This window comes from Bombyx mandarina, chromosome 11 (genome assembly GCF_030267445.1).
Source record: "Bombyx mandarina strain Sakado chromosome 11, ASM3026744v2".
Taxonomy (NCBI): domain Eukaryota; kingdom Metazoa; phylum Arthropoda; class Insecta; order Lepidoptera; family Bombycidae; genus Bombyx; species Bombyx mandarina.
The window spans coordinates 8,954,081-8,975,839 of record NC_143218.1 but is presented as its reverse complement, the minus strand read 5'-3'; the positions used below and the strand labels follow the sequence as shown (position 1 = coordinate 8,975,839).

The 21,759-nt window shown below is 41.4% G+C and overlaps 1 protein-coding gene and 1 long non-coding RNA gene across 2 annotated transcripts in view; both read right to left on the bottom strand.

The window, feature by feature from the left end:
* Nucleotides 1-7,056: 7,056 nt before the first annotated feature.
* On the bottom strand, nucleotides 7,057-8,127 carry LOC149502005 (uncharacterized). Its single transcript, XR_016323775.1, has 2 exons — nucleotides 7,990-8,127; nucleotides 7,057-7,130 (listed from the first exon to the last, which is right to left on the bottom strand). It is a non-coding gene; the product is annotated as an uncharacterized LOC149502005 (long non-coding RNA).
* Nucleotides 8,128-8,275: 148 nt separating this feature from the next.
* Nucleotides 8,276-21,759, bottom strand: part of iPLA2-VIA (calcium-independent phospholipase A2 VIA) — a 28,702-nt gene continuing 15,218 nt past the window's right edge. The window contains exons 6-15 of the mRNA XM_089730868.1: nucleotides 21,309-21,477; nucleotides 19,498-19,933; nucleotides 17,506-17,679; nucleotides 15,795-16,063; nucleotides 14,820-14,963; nucleotides 13,420-13,543; nucleotides 12,489-12,634; nucleotides 10,820-10,935; nucleotides 9,649-9,865; nucleotides 8,276-8,676 (exon numbers count right to left, since the gene is read on the bottom strand). Of these exons, the coding sequence (XP_089586994.1) occupies nucleotides 8,660-8,676; nucleotides 9,649-9,865; nucleotides 10,820-10,935; nucleotides 12,489-12,634; nucleotides 13,420-13,543; nucleotides 14,820-14,963; nucleotides 15,795-16,063; nucleotides 17,506-17,679; nucleotides 19,498-19,933; nucleotides 21,309-21,477 (1,812 nt within the window). The 3' untranslated portion in view covers nucleotides 8,276-8,659. The remainder of the gene's footprint in view (nucleotides 8,677-9,648; nucleotides 9,866-10,819; nucleotides 10,936-12,488; nucleotides 12,635-13,419; nucleotides 13,544-14,819; nucleotides 14,964-15,794; nucleotides 16,064-17,505; nucleotides 17,680-19,497; nucleotides 19,934-21,308; nucleotides 21,478-21,759) is intronic.

Here is a 21,759-nt window from a genome sequence, read left to right as displayed (position 1 = left end):
TCATAGGTCATAGATTTCGAATAAAATTTCGTAGCTATCTACTTACATTAGACACACCATTATTTAAAGGATTCTTACAACAAAATTTCGGGGACTCATTACGTGTGAATATCACGGTAAGAACCCGATATGATGGGTTGAATAGTCTACATTGCTCTGAGGAATTGTTCGAGATGATACCAGCGTCTCGTTTTTACCATCGCACCGCCCGCCACCGGAGTAGAGTTCATCCATACTACCTGGAGCCACTGCGGTCATCCACAGTGCGTTTCCAGAGATCTTTTTAGCCACGTACCATCCGGCTATGGAATGAGCTCCCCTCCACGGTGTTTCCCGAACGCTATGACATGTACTTCTTCAAACGAGGCTTGTGGAGAGTATTAAGCGGTAGGCAGCGGCTTTGCTCTGCCCCTGGCATTGCTGAAGTCCATGGGCGACGGTAACCACTCACCATCAGGTGGGCCGTATGCTCGTTCGTCTGCCTAAAAAGGCAATAAAAAAAAAAAAAGACAATAGCCAAGGATTGGGATTATGAGAACCGGTAGTGGAATTCAAGTCACAACTATGATTAGTGTGCTTGAAACTCAATTTTATATCCATACAAATTTGAGTTAACTTTTACGCGATCGAGAAGTTAAAAAACTCGCATTATGTACACTGACGCGTCGAATTCAATCAAGGGAAAAGTATGAACACAGCAAAAGGACAAAAATAAGAACAAAACATTTTTGGTAACGCACATTTTTTTGCAAAATCTTTTATTTATTTTATTAACGTTAGAGCCATTTAACTCCACAAAATTTTTTTCAATTAATATTAAGTAAACAGTTATATTATTATACATTTAATATTAAAATTTATTGCATTTTCAACTATTATAAACATATATAGGCAAATATACGTATGTACTTGCTAGGTACTAAAATCTCAAAACAACAGAGTATCACATACAAAGTATTTAACACTAAATAAATATATTATGTCACGCAATGCGTGTAATACATATACATCGCAATTATGATTTCCGATATTCTTAATTAATACGTACAGAATACTGTATTAATGAGAGTTGAAAATTTAGAGAAGCTGCTAGTAACAAGCAACGTAAGCTGAAGAAGGGCCCAGAGGCAAAAGTCCAATGCGCTGGTCGAACCAGATACGCTCTACTCAACAATTTAGTCAACTTTGCTATCCACACAGCCACACTCCTTTTGAGTAGGAACATCCAAAAATTACAATTTTCAAAATCTTTTACAGAGCCACAACAAATTTTCTTGCCAGCAATAAATAGTTCTTGCATAAATTAATTATTTTTGATAAAAAAAAAACGAATCTAATAATTCATAAGAAAAATATCTATTTATTCTTATATAAGTAGTGATTTTTTACAACAGCTTAGATAATATATATGGTATTATTGGATAATCACTTATTATTTAAGTAGAAAATGAAAACGAACATTTACTTACAACAATGGGCTGAAAGATAGAAATGGTGCCCAATCTTCGTTAGTCGATTCAGAACAATTTTTAAATGTTTTTTTTTTTTATAAAATAAATAATTTTTGCGTATGGAACTAAAGAGCCACATTTTTATATAAAAAAAAAAAAAAACATGTGGCTCGCGAGCCTCAGGTTGCTGACCCCTGCCTTAGGTGATTAACAAAGGGTAGTCTGTATGACACGAGATCAATGACCCCAGGTGACAACTCATTCCTAATTGCATTATGTTGCGTGCAGAAAAAAGCACCTGACAATTTATTGATAGTTTTTTTTAACTTTCTCAAGCCTTTTTATCATTTGTAATTTTCGATGTCATTTATTTGTTTGCATTTCGAACAAATGTTGATTAAGTGTGCGTATTTTTTTGATGAAAATCGACCCGTTTTTAGCGCAACTAACACTGTACGTATATCAGTATAACTATGCACGAGAACTTCTCAACATGCGCCACAAAAAAGTTACGTATCATATATAATATATAAGTATATATTTATATATATTTGTGACTAAATTGAATTTATTGTTATTTTTGTATTATTATAATTGAGTGTTGCACACTTCGAAAAGCTACTAATGTGTGGTATACAAATAAATATTAGACTAATTTATATTACAAGTAGAAAGTACAAAAAACTAACTCTATAATTATTCAAATTAGAATGATATTAATAATTTACTAATATAAAATAATTATTCACAACACAACAAAAATGGAATGCTACGCTAAGTGCAACAATGGAGTTTACGAAGAATTTTGTTTTGTGCACAGTCACAATACAAATATTAATAATGCCTATTTTATAATAAATTTTAAAGTTATACTTGTTACAAGACCACATTATTGTAAGATCATGTTATGAGCGTGAGTTATAAGGGGTGAAGTGTGCGTGTAAATATATGTATTCAGAAATAATCAAACGAGCTACGGAATCAAATCTAAAAAAGCCATTACGCTAGTCGGTTACCGATTATGTTCTTTAAAAAAAACACTCCCTGTGTATTATTCCTAGATACTGTTCCATATAAAGATAAAATTCTGGAAAGTTGTACATCGCTGATCGAATCCATTACATTATATTGAGAATAAGAATATTGAATCAATAAACAGGTAACTAGATGCTTTGTTAAAAAATTAAAAAACAATTAAAATTAAATTTAAAATTTTACGTCACAAGCAGTAAACACGAAATAGGCAGATAAAGTCGAGCACCACATTCTAGCCTATTCTTTGGTTATAACACTACTGCTGAGTAGCATCTCTAAGCTATTAGCAAACACCATGCTCTATTGCAAATTATATATTGATGTGCCTTTGGAAAACATACAGCATTGTATTATGAAGAAGCAGTGTGTACTTAGCTTAAATTCCTTGTCTATGTCCAACCATAGACAGTCAATTTAGTTCCATCTTTAGCCGCTAGGTGCTGCCAGCAAGTATAAAGGAAGCGCAGCCATCTTTGATCTTCATAGCATAGTCCGATCACCCTCTTCGGCCGCCGATCACCCTCTTCGGCCAACCTATACCCTGGGTCAGGAAGGTTAAGTACCTGGGAGTCACCCTGGATGCATCCATGACATTCCGCCCACACATAAAAACAGTCCGCGACCGTGCCGCATTCATTCTCGGCAGACTCTATCCCATGATCTGTAAGCGGAGTAAAATGTCCCTTCGGAACAAGGTGACACTTTACAAAACTTGCATAAGGCCCGTCATGACTTACGCGAGTGTGGTATTCGCTCACGCGGCCCGCACACACATAGACACCCTCCAATCCCTACAATCCCGCTTTTGCAGATTAGCCGTCGGGGCTCCGTGGTTCGTGAGGAACATTGACCTACACGACGACCTGGGCCTTGAATCAATCCAGAAATACATGAAGTCAGCGTCGGAACGGTACTTCGATAAGGCTATGCGTCATGATAATCGCCTTATCGTTGCCGCCGCTGACTACTCACCGAATCCTGATCATGCAGGAGCCAGTCACCGTCGACGCCCTAGACACGTCCTTACGGATCCATCAGATCCAATAACCTTTGCATTAGATGCCTTCAGCTCTAATACTAGGAGCAGGCTTAGGGACCCCCGTAACCGTACTCGTCGAACTCGACAAAGAGGTCGACGTGCAACCTAGCCCATGCATCAGCCCGCTGAGTTTCTCGCCGGATCTTCTCAGCGGGTCGCGATTCCGATCCGGTAGTAGATTCATTCGCGAAGCAATTGCTCTTGAGTTGTTAGGTCTCCTTCGGAGGCGCTCGGGCAGCTGTTAGCAAATCCCACCCCTCCTGGCTGAGCCTTTGCTCGCCCACCTGTCCTGGTGAAACTGGAAAGGCCTTCGGGCCACCAGTAATCTCTCAATCATAAAAAAAAAAATGATCTTCATAGCGTTGTGTACTTTCGTACTGTGAAGTCGCAAGTCCACAAATATTTATTCGACTTCTTATTAATTGCAAAAAATATTTATTTTGTGTTTCTATGAGTGTTATTTTGCAATCATTACGAGTATTATTTACCAATCCTATCATCGGACGCCATGAATCACGCGTCATCTGTTGGAGGTGATGTTGAGTCAAGCTCCATAATTTCCGAGAGGGAAGATGTCCAGGCGAGACGCGATGGAGACGCCTCGCGTTCGAACAGCTCGTCAAGCGAAAAAGAACAAAAGGAGTATCTGCGTAAGAAACGACGGGATTCAAAGGTAACGGTCGATCTTCGAATCGGCTCGTTATCCCACCAGGTCAGTGACGTTGTAAATCTAATAATGCATCAACTGTGTGTAACAATTGAATGTAACGAAAATTGTTGTAAACAAATTGATCTCGTCAATACGGAAAATTTGACAAAAACACAACAGATTTAAACTAATAATCTTTGTAACATAATTACTGAAAACTTTGGCAAATCGTCGTACAAGTAAAAGCGTATTAAATTGTATGCGGAAAAAAGGGCCGTAAGGATAAAAATAAGACGTCAAAGTTTAATTTCCGTGATCTCTAACAAAGTATCCTGTTGCCAACGCACCACTCATTGAGGAATTTTTGTTTGATAATACTAAATTGAAATCTATTCAGTCCCTCGGAGGGCTACAATCCTATTTGTCACAACCTCGTACAAAAGGCAAGCCAAACATTATAAACAATTATAGTCTGTAACATCTGGCACAATCCAGAGGGGGCAATTGAAGACACCGACGGGAGGCACTAAGTGCCACCAAAATTGTAATAATTTGTAAACCATGTATGATTACCAAATACCGTAAAAAAAAAAAAAAAACAAAAAAAAAAAAAATGTTTTTTCTGCGGAAGAAAAGCGACGGATCAATGCGTCCAATTTTCGATTTTCGAGAGTTGAACAAGGTCGTAAAGATAAAACACCTAACTGTTTTCGGACACTCGGTACCAAACTTTCTCCACCCAGGGGACTGGATGATAAAATTGAACATTTCTCAGGAATAATTTTCTAGTATCGGTCGCAAAATTTCGTCGATACTTCTTGAGGATCAGTACCAAGGTACCAGTATCAGTACCTTCAGGAAGGAATCGGTACCTTCTTATGAGTTAGTATGAAATGACATGCCTACCCTTCGGTCTGGCTTCAGAGCCACACCTTTTTGCTTCTATAACATGCGGGTCGCAGAGACCTTGCGTGCAAAGGGAACTCGAGTGCTAGTGTCTACTAGACGACTTCCTTTTGGTCGACCAAGACAAATCCAAGTTGAAACTTCAGGCTGCAGAAGCTGTGAAGCTTTTGGATTAACTTTTTTTTGCTTCCATAACATGCTGGGTCGCAGAGACCTTGCGTGCAAAAGGAACTCGAGTGCTAGCCTACCTAGACGACTTCCTTTTGGTCGACCAAGACAAATCCAAGTTGAAACTTCAGGCTGCAGAAGCCGTGAAGATTTTGGATTATCTGGGCTAGCATGTCAATTTCCATTATGTAGGGTGCTCGGTCGCTCGGTCGCGGAGACATTGCGTGCAAAGTAGAGTGCTAGCTTACCTACACGACTTAATCTTGTTTCACCAAGACAAATAAACGTTTTTGTTCCCATAGCATGCTCGGTCGCGGAGACCTTGCGTATATAGGGAAATCAAATGTTAACGTACCTACGCGACTTTCTCTTGGTCCTTGAAGACAAATACACCTTTTTGCTTCCATAGCATGCTCGGTCGCGGAGACATTGCGTGCAAAGTCGAAGTGCTAGCTTACCTACACGACTTGATCTTGTTTCACCAAGACAAATAAACTTTTTTGCTCCCATAGCATGCTCGGTCGCGAAGACCTTACGTACATAGGGAAGTCAAATGTTAACCTACCTACGCGACTTTCTCTTGGTCCATGAAGACAAATACACCTTTTTTGCTTGCATAGCATGCTCAGTCACGGAAACATTGCGTGCAAAGGGATGTTGAGTGTTATCCCACCTGCGCAAATCCCTCCTGGTCCATCAAAAGAAGTCCAAGTTGAGTCTTCAGACCACATAAGCTGTGAAGCTCTTTGATTATTTGGGCTGCCAAGTCAGCCTTACAAAAAATCAATTAGTACACTGGTTCAAGAGATGACATGGCTAGGGATTCGATGAAAAATTGCGAGAAATAAAGTGGCCACTCAACAACATTCTAGCTCAAACTCTGATGGAATTACATCACTCTATGTTAACTTGCAAATTTTCTTGCGAAGTTTCAAGAAAAAACACCCCCGTAAAAAACAGGCCATCCTGCATGTGTTAACAATTAAATGCAGTGCTGACGCGGAGCCACATGTCAAACATTGCCGAGACACAAAACCAACCATTTCCTGGCAACGGAAGCTTCGGATATGGGTAGGGGTTACAATTAGACAAAATATTAACGTCCTGTCTATGGTCAGCTCAACAACTGAAACGGCTCAACCACAAAAGAGCTGTTTGCAATGGTAGTGACAATCAAAATGAATCTGAAAGTATTTCACTAGCGGTTGACCTTTCGATTTTTAAACTAAGCGATAAGTTCAAGATAACTGTCAGCTTATAATCTCTCGGGGAGATACAACATCGTAGCGATAGGCTATCACGAGGAAATCAACCTGCGAAATGGCACTTTTTACCACAAGTGACCACAAAAGTTTTTCGAAAGTGGGGTCATCCGGATATAAACCCATTCGCCGACCAAGATTGGATACCTTCAGCAGACCGTAGAGGATGCAACTAGCATGGAGAATTCCTCCTCTCAACCTTTTCCCCAGAATACTGACTCACTTCAACAGTGTCTAGGGAACCTACCTGGTAGTGTTTCCAGACTGAGCGAAAGCATTTGGGTTTCCAAGCCCTCACATCCCGAACGCTAGATAACTCGCACGAAATCCAAAACCTGCCTCCTCCACAGGGTTAACATTAACCCTGAAAGCTTAGAGGGGGGGGGGGGGGTTTGTACAAATAATAGACTGGTCTACACAGGAGAAGATTTATTGAAAATTAGCTGGTGTCAATCCACTTTGCCAGCATACTTACCAGCAACTAGAAGATGGTGCATATGGTGCTACAGTTTTAAAATTGATCCTAAGTCTGCAGATGTTGCCAAATTCTGTTTTCTTTTCCAAAAAGAAAATTTTGCCTGTAAAACAATCCTTCTGCATAAAGCAGCGCTGTCGACTTTCTGTGGACAACATACATGTAGGACAGCAAACATTCTCAAGCTCTCTAATAAAAATTGCTATTCTAAAAAAGCCATCGGAATAACTAAACATAATTCAACTACTTATTACAACTTTACTAAGTATAGTCCCATTCACATGAGATCCGAGAATAGTTCTAAATTGGTTTTCTTCAAACCCAGCCACCAGATCACGCCTCAAGGTAGCTTGAAGGACACCAACAACCATGTTGCTGGCTACTGGACGCAGAGTTAATAACCTTACTTTGCTCAACATTTCTAAAGACAGTTTCTTTGATAACAGAGAAAAACATCTTTCTGATACCAGTCTTTGGGTCTAAAATTGAAATCCATTTTCGTCAATAATCTGCATAAGTGCTTTCTAAACATGAAACTAAAGACACGCCCAGTAAGATTCGTAAGGACTTTTTTCTAACTATGTGTGTTGTCACAAAAGCGGCATACCGTACTGTAAGTGGAAACTGGTCTTCGTTCAACCTTACGAGGTAGTGGCATCAACCCATCTCTAAGAAGTTGTAGATCAGCAGTAGCCTCTGAGATGGATTGATAATGAACCAATGGACGAAATACTTTCTAGAGGCAATTGCAAATCATCCAAACGTTTACAATAATTATTGCCGAATTATAGAGCTTCCTAAAGATCCTCACGATTCTTTTTTTTCAAAACATTTACTCATCATGTACTCATGTTGTATATACATCATTTATACAATTTATACATTTTCTTGTATATACAAGATAAAATGTTTATTACAAACTTATAAATATTTTTTTATTATTGAATTAACATGAAAGTTTTATGAACATTATCATTGCGCTTCATAATTTTATTATAGCTTACCTATTTCATCATAGCGTTGTGCTTAATAATTTCACCAGCAGATAACAAACACGTCTTCATAATACAATGCTGTATGTTTTCCAAAGGCACATCAATATTACGGTTTTACATAACAATAAAACCGATATTATGTGCCGAGAAGGAAAACATACAGCATTACAGGAAGTTCTTCCTGGTGAAGACTATGAAGATCAAAGATGGCTGCGCTTCCTTTATACTTGCTGGCAGCACCTAGCGGCTAAAGATGGAACTAAATTGACTGTCTATGGTTGGACATAGACAAGGAATTTAAGCTAAGTACACACTGCTTCTTCATAATACAATGCTGTATGTTTTCCTTCTCGGCACATAATATCGGTTTTATTGTTATGTAAAACCGTAATATTATAACTTTTGTCTACTTTATACAATCATAGAACTTTATTAGACGCGCGCACAACCGTGTAATATATTTTGTTTAAAAAAAAATCTCATCAACAAATTGTTCTTTTCCATTAGAGTAACAAAATATTAAACGATTTCTTTCTACAACGATCCAAAGTGAAGCAAACATAACATTACTAATATACACATTACTGAATAAATTTTACAATTACTGCACATTTACCTATTTACCTATGTATATATTGTTATATAATACGATCACAGCTTGCATTGGTACGGTTATAGTTTACTTGTCATTTTCACCTGAAACAAACACTACTATTATTATTGAGCTCACATTAACAATTTTAAAGTTGCGTGACATCATCATTATTTAGTCAATAATAATTATCATTATAACGTGGAAGTAAGTCTTTCATATATTTCAACAGATGGTTTTTTTTTTCTATTCCAAGAATAAAGCAACAAATTAGATATTTCTCTACATTCATAACTAGGAATTCAGCAACAAAACTAGTTATCATTCCACATTTATAAAGTTAGTAGCTGACCCGGCAGACTTCGTAGTGCCTCAATCAATAAATAAAAGACCTAAGCTTTTGTATAAAATAACCATAAAAAAAACAAAGCAATCCGTCCGACGGGGGACAGACACGTCAAAGGTAAAACAAAATTGTTATTTTTATTTGATTCCGAACATTTTCATATTTATCTACCTTTTAAACCTTCTCTGGACTTCCACAAGTAATTCAAGGCCAAAATTAGCCAAATCGGTCCAGCCGTTCTAGAGTTTTGGCGAGACTAACGAACAGCAATTCATTTTTATATATATATGTATCTCGTCCAGTGCGCGTTTGATGATTAATAAATACTGTTACGCCGGTAAGAGTAACGCCATCTATCGCCGAATAGCCGAAACGATTATCAAAGGAAATTGAAACTTTGAGAAAGCTCGAGACGTACAACGCCATCTATTGTCAGCGGAAACACCCATCGAAGCTACTCGACTTGCCCAGAATGGTCTTGATAAATCTAAGGGTGTCGTCTCGACTATAAAAGCGTTGCAGAGATAGCACGGAGCGGTTAGTAATTGGAACTACTCGAAGAAAAAGTGAATTGAGAATTTTAAGGTGTTCGTTAAGTGTTCTAAGTGTTAATACAGTGTTAATTTGTACTTCGGTATAATTTTTTTTATTTATCCCGATCCCCAGTCCTTGTCAATGCTTTACTTAAATCGTGTTATGAATATCTAAGTGTTCGTGAGGGTGGACTGACCGGCGTCGGCGAGGAAGGCGGCCAGCTCGGCGACCTCGTCCCGGTGGTCGCGCATGTAGGCCTGCGCCTCCCACAGCATGCAGACCAGCCTCTCGTCGGAGCGCTCGTCCATGCTGACGTCGCGCGACATCGGCGGCGAGAACCGGTAGTACGGCACGCCCGCCGCGCCGCACCACGCGCGCGCCCGCTCCACCACGCGCCCGTCCGCCTGCGTCGCCTGCACGAGACACAACCTATGCAATCAACTAAAACTACCAACTAAACTACTTCTTTTTCTACGTATGCTGATAGCCTTGAGATATTTTTTTATTGCATAGATGGTTGGACGAACTCACAGCCCACCTGGTGTTAAGCGGTTACTGGAGCCCATAGACATCTACAACGTAAATGCTGCCACCCACCTTGATATATGAGTTCTAAGAATTCAGTATAGTTACAACGGCTTCCCCACCCTTCAAGCCGAAACGCATTATTGCTTCACGGCAGAAATAGGCGGGGTGGTGGTACCTACCCGCGCGGACTCACAAGAGGTCCTACCACCATAGTGATACCCATCCGTGCGGACTCACAAGACGTTCTACCGCTAGTAAAAAAAAATATTATGATAATTACTAAAATCTCTCATTATCTTGAAGCCCTAAATTGTTGAAGACTTCAATTCTACTATGTGTGAATTGCACAGATGTTTTTTTTTATCCTTTTTTTATGGGATTTTATGACCTGGTAACTAAGACTTTTAATTCATGTCTTATTTTAATTTAGATTCTTATTTTTATGAAAAATTATAATATGGAGTGAAATGAAATGAAGATGATTAATTAGAGACATTAATCAACTGAGATGAAATGAAATGAAATGAGATGAGATGATATGGAATGAAATGTAATCTCAGTAAAATGGTGGTCGTTTACTGAGATTTTTTCAGTGGACTTTTTGGGAGAACCCAGAGAAGTTACGTCCAGCGGCTTTGTTTCATTTTCCCACATTTGTACACTTTCACAGATATTAAACAGTTAATAAACCACCGTTATTACACATTTAAACCTGAAGTAACACTAAATAAAACAAAACACACATCTTCACTCTTCGCATTCCCGCCAAAAAGCTATTTTTTTTTCGATTTTTATCTGTAGCGGCTAGGTTTAAAAAACGAAACATTTCAAGGTCGGACCTGGTCGACCAGCAGGCTGCCCAGCGCCGACAGTCCCCAGGCCAGCCGCGCCGTGTCCCACAGGCTCTCCGGCTTGAACACGTCGAAGTCCTTCACGGGCGTTACGGGGATTTGTCCTGAAAATCAAACGCAAATATTTTCGCAGGAAAATTACTCGACACATTCACAGATGGTTGGGTGATTTATTAAATAAATATTAACCACAATTCATCATTATAGTATTGATATTTATGAATATTATATTCTTTATCAATCGATAAGTACATTGTGGTTAATTTCTTTCTTGAAGCGATTCCTGTCCAGCGTATGGTTGTTCGGAAGAGATCGTTTTTAGTGATAAAATCGTCCATTGTACTTCTGTACTTAATGTTTTGCATTTGTATTTATTTTGGTGTACAATAAAGCATAGTCTACGCTACAAAAGAGAGAGAGAACGTATTCTTTATTGTACACCAAAAAAATAATGATACATTAAATACAAAAAAAGTACAATAGGCGGTCTTATCGCTAAGAACGATCTCTTCCAGACAACCATCAGGCGGACAAGAATCATTTGAAAACGAATTACGCGCAGCGGAATAATTATTTTTTGTTACAGTTCATTTTATGATCAACAAGAATCCTTTGATAAAATTTAGGTTAGGTTCCGTTTTCCATAGTTAAGCGGCGGAACGGCACAGGAAGAGCTATTCTTCCGCACCGATCCGGGGGGTCGTAGGGGGGGGCATTCATCCAACCCCGACCCTTGTCACGAGGACATCTACTGGTGGTGGTCATGGGCTGACCTGAGAGGTCAAGTCTGCGCAAACATCGACGTCACTCCAACGCGCCGGCACCAGAAGGTTGGAATGACAATCAGCGGGCTCAGGCTGGTTCCGCGAGTCTGATTGTAGTGTTAACCGCGGGGTCCCCTACTCTGCCGGGTTCCGACCTCGAGCAGAGATCGAACGTCGAGTGAGAGAGTGCAAGTGGAGTCCTTTAATGGGTAAGGCTCTAAAGATATCCTTGGGTCCGCAGTCACCTCCCAGAAACGGTGGATCGTCAAGACTCACATACCCGCGCGTCCCCTAAGTTGAATTCGACATAATGTGACTTCTGGTTATAAAACACGTTCCGTTTGTGGCGGTAACCATTACAGAACGCAAGATATTTGACAGATGCCTGAATCTCATTTACGACATTTTCAAGATTAGCTTGCATATATACAAGTTCCGAACAACAACATTCGGACCGTCGGTCTACCGAGCAATTTCACCCGCTCGGTGGGAGATCTTCCTTTTTTTATTTTTCTTACCTATGCTGATAGCCTTAAGAGGCTAATTCAGCTTCACCCTAACGTGTAGATGAGCTCACGGGGCTCAAGCCGGAGTGTTACTAGCACTGGCCCTAACAAGAGCAGTGCTTCGAAGAATCTACCGCCGGATCGGAAACGCGACCCACTGTGAAGATCCGGCGAGAAACTCAATGGGCTGTGTCTGTGGGTTAATTCGAGGGCGGTGACCGGTGCTTGTGGTACCTAAAAGCACCGTTAATGGATCGGGAGGATCCGTAATGACGTGTTTTGGGCGACGTCGACTATTGACCATTCGGTCTACAGGATCGGGTACGTAAGAGATCTTCCTTTCGTCACATTCAGCGACCCATGCAAGTGTACGGTGTGGGCACGCACCTGTCCCGCAGGACACGACTATCTTGAGGCCGCAGGCGGCGGCGAGCTCGCCCCGGCCGGTGCCGCGCAGCGCCAGGCCCAGCTCCGCCAGCTCCGTGAGCGCGTCCAGGGTGGGGTTGTTGCCCATGAGCCCACCGTCCAGGTACCTGCGAGCGAATTATCAAAACTAACCAGGAGGGCAGACAAATTTTAAGCCATTATAATTCTCAATAGATTTTGTTCTTGCATTAACGGGTAAACCAATGTACGGCCCACCTCATGTTAAGTGGTTACCGGAGTCCAGAGACATGACTGACGTGAACAGCGCCACTCACTTTTGTGACATGCAGTCTAAGTCTCAACTGTCGAACTAGACGGATTACTGCTTCGGGTCAAATATGAGAAGAGCAGAAATAAACAAAATAGAGAAAAAAATCTCAAGTTTCAATTTCATTAATTAATTAATACGAATGTAACCGGGGGTAAAAGTTAGTATTATATTACTATAACGGAATAATAAGAATACACGTATACTAACCTAAAATAACATTAAATCGAACGTCTTGTAAGAGCGTCAAAGTCTTTTTTGGTATTTCGTAAGTGACAAACAAAAAATTTAAACACCAGTAAATTTTGTATCCTTGCTTGCGTATCTACCAAAGCATAGTAGAGTTCGGTTCGAAGTTAGCCTTCAGATTCGGCTCTACTCGAAGGCTCATACCGATATTTTTTTTAAATATCTATGTGTAAATATACCAACAGTGGCGCACTATAATCGAAACCAGACTAGATCTGTTAAGTTTTAGCAAAATTGTAGCGTTTTATGTATTATGTTGTGTTCATGAAGTTTGACGATATTTCTCGGTACATCAGACTGCCGTTGAGACCGTTCACTTGAAGCCTCACGTCGCGTGCTACGACCTCCGTTCAGTGTGAGAGGCGAGTGCCGTACCTGCCCGAAGCCCGGAAGTAGGAGGGCGCGGCCCCGGTGGCGCGCGCCACCTGCCACACGAGCTGCTGGTGGGGGGGCGGGGGCGGGGGGGCCGCCGACTCGTCGCCGCCGCCCGCCGCCGGACCTGACGGCACAGTGCACTCGTTAAGAAACCAGCATAGCAAAACAAGATTAAATAAATCTATAAATAATCAGGTACAAGCCCACTGAGTTTCTCGCCGGATCTTCTCAGTGGGTCGCGTTACCGATCCGGTGGTAGATTTTGCGAAGCACGGCTCTTGCTAGGGTTCGTGTTAGCAACGTCGTCAGGTTTGAGCCCCATGAATTCACCTCATAGTTAAGATTACGCTGAAATAGCCTCTCAAAGCTATCAGTTTAGGTGGAAAAAAAAACAGGTACAAAACCCCATAAGTTCATCTGACATTGTATCTGTTTATATTTATTTATATTAGACACCCAACAAAACTTGTGCGTTACGTAAACGTTTGCTCAATGTTAGAATAGGAACTCACGACCCTCGGTCCAGCAGTAAGGGACGCTACTGCGGCAACAAGTCAGTCGAATTATTATGTTAAATACATAGATTACTTTTAGATCTGCGTAACCACAGAACCCTACGTACTTATCCCATTTGTATGTCCGATTGTGACAGCCAATCTAGGATTATATAGATCAATGTTCCTCAACCACCGCCGTGGCACTTTTTTGTGTCGTTAAATTTATAAAGTACGCCATAAAAATTATGATCATACACTATTTTACAGTGTAATATATACAAGTAAACAAATGTTATACTTATCTTTTCTTTGTGTATTAGTGTCATTTTTTTAAATGGCGTCACAACAAAAAATAGTTTAGAATCACTGGTATAGATAATAGTCGTTATGAAAAAAAAGTTATGTAGTTAACGCAATTTTTTTATTATAATTTCAGTTTTATTGTTTACAGTAAGTAGCTGCTATTGAATTTGAACCTCAAACCAGTCCAAACTCAAGAATGTCATTAGGAAATTTAACATTATATTTATTGATTCACTTTTGCATAACACCGTTTATTGAAGAGTGATCGTGCGTTTGCAACGACATCCTTACATTTTATTTATTAGAAGTTGTACATTTACTGGTGGTAGGACCTCTTGTGAGTCCGCGCGGGTAGGTACCACCGCCCTGCCTATTTCTGCCGTGAAGCAGTAATGCGTTTCGGTTTGAAGGGTGGGGCAGCCGTTGTAACTATACTTGAGACCTTAGAACTTGTATCTCAAGGTGGGTGGCGCATTTACGTTGTGGATGTCTATGGGCTCCAGTAACCACTTAACACCAGGTGGGCTGTGAGCTCGTCCACCCATCTAAGCAATAAAAAAAAATTAAAAAAAAATTTAGTACGACAATATTCGTACTAACCGGTCGTTCCGTTGTGTTCGCTGAGTATTTCATGAGCAGACTTGTAGTTCCTGAAGATGTGCAGGTCCACCGGCTTCCGGTCGGCGAGCACGGCCAGGATCATCAGCTTCGGATGCTTTATATCCGACATTACTGTTTCTGTACCTGTAAATATTTTGTCGTCTTATAAAAAACTAAAATTGCCAGTAATTAACAGATTGAACAAAAATACATTATTATCTATATATATAAAAATGAATTGCTGTTCGTTTAGTCTCGCTAAAACTCGAAAACGGCTGGACCGATTTGGCTAATTTTGGTCTTGAATTATTTGTGGAAGTCCAGAGAAGGTTTAAAAGGTAGATAAATATGAAAATGCTCGGAATTAAATAATAATTACAATTTTGTTTTTCCTTTGATGTTTATTTTAAGTTTATTTTATACAAAAGTTTAGGTATTTTATTTATCGATTGAGGCACTACGAAATCTGCCGGGTCAGCTAGTGAATAATACATTTAAATGGAAAAAAATCGCTCGTTTATGGAGACAATACAGCGCAGATTGGAAACTTATACTTTTTTCCCGGGGTGAACTTTTTTTTGTTTTACGAACGACGATATGCACACTACTTAAAAAAAATTAGAGCAACAGTTCTCAGAAGAACCACAACCGAATATACCATGACTCTTTATACCGACCAACAGTTATAAATTTTTTTTATTTTTTTTTTATTGCTTAGATGGGTGGACGAGCTCACAGCCCACCTGGTGTTAAGTGGTTACTGGAGCCCATAGACATCTACAACGTAGACCCACCTTGAGATACAAGTTCTAAGGTCTCAGTATAGTTACAACGGCTGCCCCACCCTTCCAACCGAAACGCATTACTGCTTCACGGCAGAAATAGGCAGGGCGGTGGTACCTACCCGCGCGGACTCACAAGAGGTCCTACCACCAGTAGGGTAGCTCTTAAAAGTATATAAGACTTGTTATTTACCTAAGCACTCCTTCAAGATGTTCTCGAGCGCCTCCGAAGGGTACGGTCTCATGCCAACGAACGCGAGCTCCTTCAATCTGAAGTACAGCTGCTGGCATTCCCTTAACGTTTTCCCGCTGGCCAACGCCAACGCCAGGATGCCCCCGGTACTGGTCCCGGCCACCCAGTCGAAGCAGTGTATGATGGGCTTCCCGACCGCCTCCTCCAGGCTCAGGAGCAGTTGGACGAGCACCAGGCCCCTGATGCCGCCGCCGTCCAGGCACAGCAAACTGGAATTGCGTTCGAATATCTCAAAGACCGTTGGTTGTGGATTAAGTATCTTGTCCTATCTGATGGTATGTGCCTAGGACTTAGGTACGTATTCACGGATCATCAGACGAGTACACGGTACATACGTGGGAAAACGGAACGTTTTCGAGTGAAAGGGATGAATGTATGAGGAAGAAAGGGACGGACGGGAAATGGTCAAGATGGCGATCGGGCATAGTAAGAGTGTGAACGATTACGACGTGTTATTATTTTTTTTTTTTATTGCTCTTGTAGGCAGACGACCATACGGCTCACCTGATGGTGAGTGGTTACCGTCGCCCATGGACTTCAGCAATGCCAGGGGCAGAGCCAAGCCGCTGCCTACCACTTAATACTCTCCACAAGTCTCGTTTGAAGAAGGACATGTCATAGCGCTCGGAAAATACTGCAGAGGGGAGCTCATTCCATAGCCGGATGGTACGTGGCAAAAAAGACCTCTGGAAACGCACTGTGGATGACCGCAGTGGCTCCAGGTAGTATGGATGAACTCTACTCCGGTGGCGGGCGGTGCGATGGTAAAAACGAGATGCCGGTATCATCTCGAACAATTCCTCAGAGCACTACCCATGGAACATACGGTACAAAATACCGAGGGAACCGAAGTCCCTCCGCAGACCCAGAGATTCCAAACGATTCGTGAGAATGGGATTATCGACAATCCAAACGGCCCTCCTCTGTATGGAGTCAAATGGAAGAAACTGGTATTTGGGAGGTCCGGCCCAGAGATGGGAGCAGTACTCCACGCGAGGCCGGACTTGTGCTTTATAAAGCAAAAGCCTTTGATCCTAATAAATTGTTATCCTAATAAATTTTGTTCCTTTTAAAAAAAACTGCTATTTATTTTGAGCAAATCCCACACGTATGTAACGAAGGCGGCGAGCACAGATATTAATTAAGATCATGCATTTCTCTATATGTTTATTATTTCCGTGACCTAATAAATAAAGATTTTAGTGTATTATGAGACTTGCTATTATGCGCGATTATTTCAATTAATAAGCATAAGTAGATCAAGTAGATAAACTTCGTAAAGATAAATTGCGATGTTATTGTTTATTGATAGCGCTCGGTCCGTAACCCACTTTACGGCTCGGATGGAGGGCAGTGGAAGCCAACAGACATCACAACGCCTTTATCTCATATAATAAGATGATGATGTCATAATTATAATCAATCATACTATCTCATTTGATTTAATGTTATTCCAATTGATTATACAGTCTCAATATAAATCAACTTCATCTTATGTCGCTCCATAATATCATTTTTCATATAACAAAATATATTCGTATTTTATAATTAAACATTTTTATAAGTATGACAAATTTTTATAACAATGGCTTCGCAAGAAATCAAATGTCATACTTCAAAGAATGAGAAGTCAAAAGACCCGTATACTAACCGGCCCTGTTTTTCACTGGGATCAAAGCAGGACGCCTTCTCCATGGCGGCCACGGACAGCATGTGGTTAATGAGCGTCCGGGCGGGCGGGGGGCTGAGCGTGGAGGGCGGCACCCCGTTGTAGTCCCCGCGCGCCGCGCAGCCCGGCCCGCAGCCCCCCTGCTCGGGGGGACACCTGCCAAACGAACCTCAACTTCAAGTACCGAAGCGTAAAATAAATATTCGTTGCTCAGCTCTATTTCTACAGTCGACGCATTATGAACTGAGGCTTCGGGTCATAAATCATATTGATTTGTCTGTCTCGCTCGCACTTACAGGTCTTATGGTGAGGTATATAGTAGAATTATTTTGTCCGTGCAGTTTGGGTCAAAATCGGAACGGTGAAGCGAGTATTTCGTTCTCTCTTCCACTCACGAGCCTTATGGACGGGCATAGTTATGCGCATTATTGTTGTCGATAAGCGTTATCGGTAGTGTATTTAGTTTTGTCATTTTGTGGGTTAGTGATAAAAATGAAAGAAAAAATCACTAATCGAACACTTACACCATATATCGCCGCAGCAAGTTAACGAGAACGGCAGAAATTAACACTTTGTAACTTTTCGGGATCTATTCTTATTTCAGTGAATTTTTTTAACACATTGTTGATAACAACACGTGCGAATATTATTTTGAATAAATTCTGCCGTTTTGATACAAAACAAAGGAGTAACCATTGTGTCACTAAAGAAATTCAGACAACGAATGCATAAAAACACATTTCTCTTCGACATAATGTACTATAATTTGCAGGTAAGTACAAATAACTCATAACATAACAATGTATCACCACCCTTCGTATACCACCCCGCCGCCGTGTACCTGCCTTCGATGACTCATATGTTTTTATCGATAATGGCGTTGCGCTCGAGCAACATGCTCACCGCCCTAGCCGGGCTATGTTTTATGGCCCAAACTGCACGGACAAAATAATTCTACTATAGTGATGTGCGTAAGAATTGTAGTGGTGCATATCGATAACGGATTAGATATGATCGATATGCTCAATTATGTTATGTATTAATCGGAATAATTTTTCGCTATCTGAAAATAAATTTAATTTGTAAGATAAAATGTTATCAATCATAGAGAAACTGTATAGATCGTAGCTAAGTATCGATAACGGGTTGCATTACGTTCCTACTGTCAGTAACCGACGATTCAGTTTAAATTGCGTCGACTATAGATGTAAGACGTAGCGTCGGATATTCATTTATCAAATTAAGTTCTAATAGGTGTGGGTAATATCGGTTTTGCCGCGTATCGAATTGTATCTATATATCGATGCTCGATATCGGATATTGAATCTATATATTTATGTATATAGACTCTTGTAACAGGTGGGTCGTAAACTCGTCTGGCCCATTTAAGCACTAAAAATGCGACCAAAAACCGAACTGGATGAAAATACTAACTAAAAGTGAAAAATAATCACTAGAGATGTATCTAACTACACGTGTCAAAAGTTTGTCATATAAGAAAAATAAACATAATTAAGTAATGATCTAAGGTTAACTTTTTCATTATCATTATCAGCCCACAGTCGACCACTGCTGGACCTAGACCTCTCCCATCCACACCACTGAGTCCGGTCTTCGGTACTCCTCATACACTTCTTGCCGGCCACCGCTCGGAGATCATCGCACCAGCTAGCCAGGGCGCGTCCCTTAGGTTAACTTTTTAGTGACAACTAAATAAAAAGTTTTGGAACTTGAATGATTCTATTCCACGTTCTTCGTTCTTCTGTCTCGTTAGTTGTATTTAATGGTTTGAACTGTGCTCGTGCTATTTAAGGTTATATTATAAAAATGTTTCTTTTGACAACCCTGTATTTGATTTTGTAACATATCTAAAACTGACGGTTGCATTACTGTATTCATATTAACAGTTGGGTATAACGGCTCAGGGCTTCCACAAGGCAACAAATATTCCAATAATAAACCCACAAACCTTACCTTTTAGCTCCGACGGAATGCAGAACATAGAGAATCTTGTCGGAGTTATTGGAGGCGTCTGCGAGCACGGCGTGCCTGGGCGTGTGGCCGGCGTTGTTCCTCGCGTCCAGGTCAGCACCGAAGACCACCAGCGCCTGAGTGATCACGTACGGTTGTTTAACCGCCGAATGGAGCGGCGTGTTTCCCTCGTTGTCGGCTACAGATATCTCCGCGCCCCTGGACAGCAGCGCGATCGCACATTCGAGCCGGCCGCGCAGCACCATCACGTGCAGGGCGGTGCGGCCGTCGAAGTTCAAAGCGTTGATGTCGCAGTTCTTGTCGACCAGCGCGTCGATGACCTCCCTGGAGACGGCCCAGTGCAGCGGGGTGCCGCCGTGCTTCATGTCCTGCTGGTACAGCTTGGGCTGGTTGTCTTGCAACAGGTCGCCCACGATACCTTGGACACGGAACCGATTTAATAATTAATCTATTTTATCTAGAACGATGCCAAATGTTGTGGTAGGACCTCTTGTGAGTCCGCGCGGGTAGGTACCCCCACCCCGCCTATTTCTGCCGTGAAGCAGTAATGCGTTTCGGATTGAAGGGTGGGGCAGCCGCTGTTACTATACTTGAGACCATAGAACTTATATCTCAAGGTGGGTGGCGCATTTACGTCGTAGATGTCTATGGGCTCCAGTAACCACTTAACACAGGGTGAGCTATGAGCTCGTCCACCCATCTAAGCATCATCTAAGCAATAAAAAAAAAATACCTTACCTCATCTCGAACTACTTACTGACTTGTCTCAATCCGTATTGTCTAATATATTAACCAAATTTTCCCTATTATAATTCAACTGATGATCCATTTGGTTTTAAGTGGTTGTCCATGGACATCACAACACCAACGCCACCGCCCACCTCGAATCATATAAATCTCTAATAACTGCTCACCCTTCAAACCAAAACGCTTGCCAACTTCGCGTTAGAAATAGACAGGATAGTGGTATATACTTACTTATATACTGTGCGAGCTTACAACAAGCCCTATCCCCAGTTAAGTTATTAATCCTGCCCCATTTTTCGTGTTGAATACACTGCCTTACTTATTATATACCTGTTCCTAAGCAATCGTATAATCCAGTAGTTTCATTATAGAAAGATCGAGAATTCGGCTGCAGAACCGTGTAAGTTAAACAATAGCAGTCTATACATACCCTAAAGCTGATAGTAAGGTCTTGTCGACGGATTGCTTTGATGGATGGACGAGCTCACAGCCCATCTGGTGTTAAGTGGTTACTGGAGCCCATAGACATCTACAACGTAAATGCGCCACCCACCTCGAGATATAAGTTCTAAGGTCTCAGTATAGTTACAACGGCTGCCCCACCCTTCGAACCGAAACGCATTACTGCTTCACAGCGAAAATAAGCGGGGTGGTGGTACCTACCCGCGCGGACTCCCAAGAGGTCCTACCACCAGTGATTACGCAAATTATAATCTGGCGGGTTTGGTTTTTATTACACGATGTTATTCCTTCATCGTGGAAGTCAATCGTGAGCATTTGTTGAGTACGTATTTCATTACAAAAATTGGTACCCGCCTGCGGGATTCGAACACCGGTGCATCGCTATATACGAATGCACCGGACGTCATATCCTTTAGGCCACGACGACTTTTAAAAGTTAAACAAGAGCAGTCTATACATACCCTAAAGCTGATAGTAAGGTCTTGTCGACGGAAAAAATTGATAGCATCATTCACCAGCGTGCCTATACTTGAAGCAATGTTCGTCGAAGGTCACAAATGAAGATCTCGGAATGAGGTACATACCCGGCAAGGTGCTTGTAGAACGTTTGGCGGCGGAGAGGTTGACATCGGCGCCGGCCAGCATGAGGGCGCGCACGCAGTCGGGCGCGTCCGCGAGGCAAGCCATGTGCAGCGGCGTGTAGCCTTGGTGGTTGTACACGTTCAGAGGCGCAGACGTTTTACTGGCCAGGATCTGTGCGATGCACGTTTTTTTTATTGCTTTGATGGGTGGACGAACTCACAGCCCACCTGGTGTTAAGTGGTTACTGGAGCCCATAGACATCTACAACTTAAATGCGCCTCCGACCTTGAGATATAAATCTAAGGTCTTAAGTATAGTTACAACGGCTGCCCCGCCCTTCAAACCGAAGCGCATTACTGCTTCACGGCAGGAATAGGCAGATTCCTTCGACTATTCAGTAACAGCGAAGAGCTGGCTGAAGACGATGATGCAATTTGACGAAAACAACTGTCA